The sequence below is a fragment of the Trachypithecus francoisi genome, unplaced genomic scaffold, assembly GCF_009764315.1.
Source record: "Trachypithecus francoisi isolate TF-2019V2 unplaced genomic scaffold, Tfra_2.0 Lachesis_group1, whole genome shotgun sequence".
Classification (NCBI taxonomy): domain Eukaryota; kingdom Metazoa; phylum Chordata; class Mammalia; order Primates; family Cercopithecidae; genus Trachypithecus; species Trachypithecus francoisi.
Window position 1 is genome coordinate 41651942 of NW_022681454.1, and position 7518 is coordinate 41659459.

A 7518-nucleotide genomic window follows, 5' to 3' on the forward strand; every position below is an offset into this window, starting at 1 on the left:
AATGCATGGAAGGCACACCCTGTTCCATATAGCACCTGATCACCTGCACACACGGAGCTTGTCGGGTGTCCTGGGGTGTCAGCAGTCTGCAGGGTTTGGGGGAGCTGGACAGCCCAGACCTTGCTGGACATCACTGGTCTTGAAAGCACCTGCATGCAGAATCCACTGTCATTTTAAGTCCACCTCAAAGACCTGAATTCAAATCCTGCCTTGACTGCCACTTAGTCCACATATCCGCAGCCAGATGTGAACAATTTTATCAATCCCTGGTGTGCTTCTGGGGGACAGAAAAGCATGGACAAGAATCCTCCCTGCTCTCTAAAGCACTAAATTTTATATTTGGCTGAATTTGGCTGCATGGGTTTAGATGTCACAACCCACCTGGATGTCCAGAGCCAAGTGGGATACTTGCTATTTTTAGTACAATTTCCTTTATCTTCCCTTATCCTTTTAAAATAAAACTTAAAAAAATTACCAACCCCCCCCCAAAAAAAATGAATCAAGAAAAAGAAGAATTCAATTGCTAAACTTGCTTTTTGTTTTTATTATCAACAATCAAGTTAATGGTACACTCTTGGAAAACTATATGCACATGTAGAAATATTTCCCTTTTAAATAGAAGCATTCATTATAACACATATAAATAAATTCAAAAATCTGAAACATAACTTATGACAATTATGTTCACAAACATAGTCCAACAGGAAAAAAAAAAAAGAAATCAGACAGACATGCACCTGATAACAAAAATATATACCGTTGTCTGAACTGTGGCCTCTCTAAACACAAAAGATTGAACCCGTGAGAACCTTATTACACCATAAAGACACGCCATAGAGACTACAAGAAGAGAAAAACATTATACGGTCACGTAGAGGAGACGGTCTGTACTGATATTAACACGATACAATTGAGTCACAGAACACAGTTGTAGAAAGACACCGAAAAAGTTAAAGCCTCAACATTCAACTAATATCTAGAGTTTGTGCCTTTTAAAATAAAAACAACAACAAAAAAATCAAAACAGAGATGTCTAAACTGCGCGAAGAATGGAACCCTCAATATACAGTCCATCCACCATACAGGATGTGAGTCCAATTCGGATCATTCCAACAGAAATGCAAACCGAGATACTTCTGCAAACGTGTGTGTGTGCCTTTTCCTTGCTCGGCAGATTTCTCTGCAGCCAGTTATGTGGACTGCAATTGACTCCAATCCAAAGCAGTGCCAAAAAGTTCAGTAAAAGCTGGTGGAAGAAGAAAATGCCAACGGGGGCGGGAGCGAGGGGGAAAAAAAGAGTTGCGAAACATGAGACACATTTTGCAGAGTTTGTAGATGAAAAGGCATCTCATGGATAGGGCATCTTTCCGGGCCCAACGGCTGCAAAGATTCGGGGTTGGGAGTTGCAACTGTGTGGGGTTCCGATGCCCTAATGGCGGGATGGTGTTCAGCGAGGTGGGACAGGCAAGGGGGAGCGAGAAAGTCATTCTGGCCACCGGGAGAGTCTGAGCGAGTCGTCGCCGCAGTGACCCGAACCCAAGCACAGGATAGGAAGGATGGGCTGGAAAGGCGTCCCTACTCTTCCCTGAAGAAGAGCCCCAAGAGAATCCGTGCTGTTAGGAGGGAGCGGATTTAGGGGTTCACAAGATCGAACCTTCAGCTCCAGCTGCAGCTTCTCCCCTAGCCCCTCTTTAATTTGTCTCTTTTTTTTCTTATGTTTTTTAAACCTTTCTGGGTTGTTGGCTTTTTGTTTTTTAATGGTTTCTGTCTTCCAACTTTTTGTTTTTATTTTTACTTTTTTGCCTTTTTTTTTCCTAAACAAGTCACTGAGTTGGTTGCGGGCCCCCATCTCTTCCTGTCACCTGCTTGGGCCACAGTCACACATTCCCCGAGACAGACACAAACTGACACGCAGACACAGCCCCCTGAGAGTGCCCCGCGTCCAGGCCGCGCTGCTCACAACCCCCGGTCAGCAGGAGGAGCCCAGGCCCCGATGCGCGGCCCCAGGCAGGTGCGAAGCCAGGGAAGTTTGTTTTGTTTTGTTTGGGGGTTGAGGAAGGGGGGTAGGAGTGGGGTTGAAATGAGGGCGACGCCTTTTTCCCTTTATTCTTAGCGCGATTACTTTAGGCCCTCGATGAAAAAGCCATGGCAGCAGCGACGACAATAGCCTTGGGCCTACCCGCTCGCCCACTCGCCCGCCCGGGCCCTGGCTCGCCCGCTGTCGCCGCCGCCGCCGCCACCGCCGCAGGATCCCAGATCAGAACATACTGCTCTTCACTAAGGCGGCTTTGGCACCGTTGGGTCTTTGGAGCGAAGATAGGACGCTGGCGAAGGGGCCCCCAAGCGAATCCGGGATGGAGGTGATGGGGCCGGGGCCGGGAGCCCAGCCTTGTCCAGGGCCCCCAGCCGCAGCCAGGCCTCCAGCTGCCGCCGCTGCCGCGGCCGCCGCCGCTGCTGCTGCGGCCGCCGCCGCTGCTGCTGCGCCGCCCTTGCCGGGTTCGCCTCCCGGGCCCCCGGGCCCCGCAGCCCCTGGAGCTCCAGCCGGGCTGGGCCCGCCGCCGCCGCCTCCATTAGCCCCGCAGCTGGGGGTGGGGTTGGGATTGGGACCTGGGCCCCCAGTGCTGTCCGGGTCGGTGCTCTTGGCCTCTTTGCTCTCGTCGTCCCTGGAAGAGTCAGATTTTTTGCCCGAGGAGCCGTTCTTGGCCGCGGCCGCCGCGGCTGCCGCTGCGCGCTCCTGCTTGCGAAATTTGGCACGGCGGTTCTGGAACCACACCTGGCCCAAGACGGAAGGAGAGACGATGAAGCAGGGGAAGAAAGAAGAAAATGGGAAAGAAAAGCAACGGTTAGGGTGGCCCACGTTCTACTTCGGCTTGTTTTAACACCCTCCTCCCCATGATCCGTGGTCACCCCCGCGCGCACCCAGTCCACCAAGTCTACCGCTTCTTGCTGCTGTGCATCTTCGGAGAAACTTTCTTAGGGGGAGTGAGCACGCCAGGAAAATGAAGGCTTGAGGCAGAGTTAAAAAAGCTACAGGTCCCAGAAAGACCCTGAAAGGGAAGGCCTTATTTTGGTGGACCTCTGTTCAGTCTGCTTCTTGAGCAAGCCCCGAGCTCGTCATTCACTCCTAAGCCTAAGTTCTACAGTTAAACTCTAATTGGTAGAAGGAAAAGGGATCCTCTGGGTTTGCTCCGATGCGCATCCCCGGCCTTTGGGCCTGGAAGAGCATGCCATGGTGCGTACCGCTTCTCGGTCGGGGGCTCGCCCAGAGAGGCGCTGTGGCCAACTCGTGAGCGCACCTGTGTCTAACAGTTTAGAGTAAGTTATGGTTCTTGACCTTCATGAAGTCACAGACCCTTTGCAAATCGGATGCAAGTCATAGTTTCTGGGGAAATGCACCTATATGCCATGGGGCCAGGTTAAAAGCACTTGAGTTAGGAGGCATTTGGGAAAAAAGAAACAAAAGAAGGAAAGACTTATAATACGGGAGCAAAGTCTGCACACCTTCCACCATAGGCACTTTCTGTCCCCGAAATTGCCTTGTTCATCCACGTCCCAAGGCCCCCCATGTCTCTGCTCGGGTGGGAAACACTTCGCAGCTGGAAATAAAATGCCAAGAGCGCGCGCTCTAAGCCTTTCTCGAACGCACAGCCACACCAAATCCACTGTTTCTGATCGGCCCTGGGGCTCTGGGTCTTTCTCACTCGAGGCTCCAGGACTTCGAATTTCACCAGCCGCCCCTCACCCCGACACCTCCCCGGACCAGTGCGGAGGAGCAGGGTCGGTTTCCAGGCGCGCGTACCTGGACTCGCGCCTCTGTGAGGTCGATCTTCAGGGCCAGCTCCTCCCGAGTGTAGATGTCGGGGTAGTGAGTCTCCGCGAAGACCCTTTCCAGCTCTTTGAGCTGCGCACTGGTGAAAGTTGTGCGGATGCGCCGCTGCTTGCGCTTCTCGTTGAGGCCGCCGTGGTCCGTGAAGAGTTTGTAAGGAACTAGATAGAGTATGACAGAGGAGATAGAAAGTGAGCGAATCAGCCGGCAGCGCGCCGGCCGTGGAGCTAGAATGTGGGGACTCCAAGGTCAGGTCATCCGGCAGCCGCTACCTACACCCGCGCGGAGAATCGCACAGAGAAGCTGCCGGAAGAAACCGAGCAAATTTGTTATCTACGGAAACCTGGACTCAAACTTCGGACTTGGCGGAGTCGTTTCCGGCACAAGCGCCTTTGGGTGGATTGAAACAGCGCGATGTGACGGACTGGGGATAGTGCTTTCAGCAGGAAAAAACCAGAGAGGAAAAAAAAATCCAAAAACCTCATTAGGAATATCAGGGAGCCAGGAAAGAAGTTACCAAACAGTCCCACTTTGGAAACTTTTCAGTTCTCAGAAAGTTGACCCGGCTCAAAAGTTGGGAGAAAGTGCTGCAAAAAAATAATAATAAAGTAAAGAAATAATCATAAAAATGACCAGCCAAAGAGGTGTGAGCCGCTGTCGGTTCTTAAAAAAAGAGACACTGCCAGTAATGAGCTTTACTCTTTGTTATTTAATTATTTTCTAAGCTTTACGTCTCATCGCAAAGTAAATAAATTATGCCTATCATTTTGGCAGCTTAAGATAATTTTGTTGGCGGTTCGGGTGTGACTAGGATAGTGTAACCCTGTAAGTGAATTACCCCTCCCTGCAATCGCTTCTAACGTGATAAATTCTTTCATTTGTGTAAGCAAATTTCGTTTGGTAAATACTAAACACATTTCCATTTTCAAATGCAATCAAGGCTTCCTATATACGGGCGGAAAGGCGGCTTCCTCCGCTGAGAAAGCTGAAGGTCCTTACCTGCGGCGTACGGACTGCTCTGGTGGTCCCTGAGGGTGCCCAGGCTGCAGGATCCCGGCGTGAGGGACGGGCAGCCGGACGTGGCCCCAAAAGTGGTCCTTATCGGGTTATACTGGAAGCCACTGGCCTGGCTGCAGGAACTGAAGTCAGCATAGGCTGAAGCCAGGCTCGAGGTGTCCATCCCAGCCATACAGGACTCGTAGGCAGAGGAATTGAGGTAAGAATATTCCATTTTATACATTGAAAAGGTTCTGGATGGCTCAGCCAAGTGGAAAAATGAAATAAAAGATGGATATGGAGAAGGTGGCTGGAGTGGGGAGATGTGCTCAGCTCAACGCCTGCCTCCAAACTGGCCTCCTTACTACCAGCAGAGCCTAGTTTTATGAAAAAGCCTCCTATGAGATGCCTTGTCTGAGGTCTCTAGAGCATATAGTCCTCATAATAAACTTGGCTCTTTCCACTTGGACAATAGCAAAGCGGTTGGTCTTATTGCTGGCGCTTTTTACATGACAATAACTCATCCGTCTATTGGGCTGGCACTGGGGAACTGAGCTGTCCAACCTCCCTATCATTGATTCCTGCATCTCTAATTAGAATTTAATACCACACCATTACGCACCGAGCCCCTGATCCTCCCTTCTAACCAGCTCCCTGCCCTTTAATTCAATCACACTACTTGGAAATAATGAAAGTTGGGTGACGATTCTCCCTGATCCAATTTCCCCGAGCTTTTAAGCCTTTTTAACTGATCATATACCTTAGGCATAAATTGAGATAGTGTGTGTGTTTTCCCCCTTTTTCGTCCTCTTCTTTTTTTCCCCTCAGTTAGGGAGAAGAAACCTTGATGTCATAGAAAACCTGTTTTGTAAGAGTGTTACACGCTCAATTTAACAACAAGCCTACCCCCCGAAGTGCATGAAATGTTGTAAAGGACTGGGACATTGGCAAGACTCAGGCGCCCTGTAACATAGAGTAAGTGGGTCAAGGGGGTTTATGTGAACGATAAGCGGATTTCTTTAAAAATACACCTGGTAGAAGGGGTTAAAAAAAAGAGAGAGAGAAAGCATTTTATAAATTGCATTTCTCCTTGCAGCTAAATGTGCTTTCAAGAGACTCAGGGTATACAGCCACTTAAAAATAATAATAATAAAAAAATCTGAGGAAAGCTTTTGAATGTAAAACATCTGGATTCTCAACCGTTGTGTTCTTTGCGCTCAGTTCTGTGTCTGTTTGCATTAGCGCAAGGTTTGCATTTGGTTGGTTTGGAGTTTCAGCGAGGTTGTTCGTTGTAATTACGCCATAACTGGCAAGCGAGCATGAAGTGTACCCAAATGTATCTCCTCTTTCATCTCTTTCGGGCGCTCTCCCTCTTTCTCGCCTCTATTTTATTTCAGGTGCCCACAATCCTCCACCGACCCGGGGATTGTGTCTGTTTGCCTTTTAGGTTTGCGGACGACAGTGAGCGAAATTCTTGCCATGTAAATGCCTAGGCAATGGCTCCAGGTCGGGTACCTTTCTTGTCCGATTCCTCAGGCTTTTGGGTGCTGGCAGCGAGGCACAGATAAAGAAGTGAGCAGTGATTTGTGGACCTCGGTGGCCCCATGATTTAAGCGGAGGGTAATTTTCATTTGGTTCGTTAGGCCCTAGCAGAATGAGGGAAACTATTTCATTAAATCCTTCCTCTCGGTGGACAAGAGGGGGAAAGCTTAGTTGAATCGCCGTGTGGTGTAAACAAACCCTGGATATTTTATATGAATTAAATGTGTAGATAATTAGTTTTATTGCATTCATTACCCCCTTTATGTGCTCTGTAACAAGTCAGTAATTAAAGTAACAAACTCATAAAGTCTTTATAGGGGCATTTAGGCGTTCAGTGTTTGCCAAACTAAGTGGTTTAATTCGATGCTAGTGCCGGGGAGTGGATGGGCGCCCGCTCTCCCCTGCCACCGTGTTTTATTGCGCACTAAACTGCCGCGGACGCAGTAATGGATTAAACAGGGACAGCGGTCCCCCAGCCTTGTGCTTTTCTGCAGGGTGAGTTTCAGGTTCGTTTCAGGTGGTTGCAAATCCTCGGTGCGTGAGGAAGCGCTAAAGTCGGGAGTGCAGGGAGCCGGACCTACCGAGGATCCTGGTGATAGTTTTACGGGGAGGGCTGATAGTTTTATTGCAGTTGTATGTTGTACAATGCGTATTTGATAAAGAAGGGCCCTTGGTGACCAGTGTGCACTTTTTTGTGCACGGGGGTGAAATGAAAATAAATGTGTACAAGGTTTTACTGCGGCGGGAAACAAATTGCAACGCTCTAAATGGTTTTTCTTTATGGTCACCAGACAAAAGGAGAAAAGGGATACAAACATCTGTCTTCAGTCCCCTAAACCTAAAGGCCAGCTAAGACGGATGCGAATCCAAGTGCTATTACAGCGGAGATTTGTCTTTATTTATCCTGCTCTCATGAATATGAATCTGCATTTGGGCCGGGAGGTGGCTGTATCCCTTTGGACTCCACACAAGGAATTTCCCCCACGCTCATCCCCCTCCCCAACCACTTAAGGGAGGTGGGGGATAGGTTGTCAAGCACAAGGCTGAGATCGTCCAAGTGTCTTCGTTCCCTCGGATTTCGGGTTGGGGGATGTGCTTGCTGGTTTTCTGAACGCAACTCTGCCGCCGAGGCCTGCACTCGGGAGATGTGGATG

General features: G+C 49.4%; 1 protein-coding gene across 1 annotated transcript; it reads right to left on the reverse strand.

Annotated features, from left to right (window-relative positions):
- Positions 1–543: 543 nt before the first annotated feature.
- Positions 544–5426, reverse strand: PHOX2B (paired like homeobox 2B). Its single transcript, XM_033214097.1, has 3 exons — positions 4826–5426; positions 3800–3987; positions 544–2773 (listed from the first exon to the last, which is right to left on the reverse strand). The coding sequence occupies exons 1-3, from the start codon at positions 5064–5066 to the stop codon at positions 2258–2260; spliced, it is 945 nt and encodes a 314-aa protein (XP_033069988.1). The 5' UTR covers positions 5067–5426; the 3' UTR covers positions 544–2257.
- Between the last annotated feature and the right edge of the window lie 2092 nt (positions 5427–7518).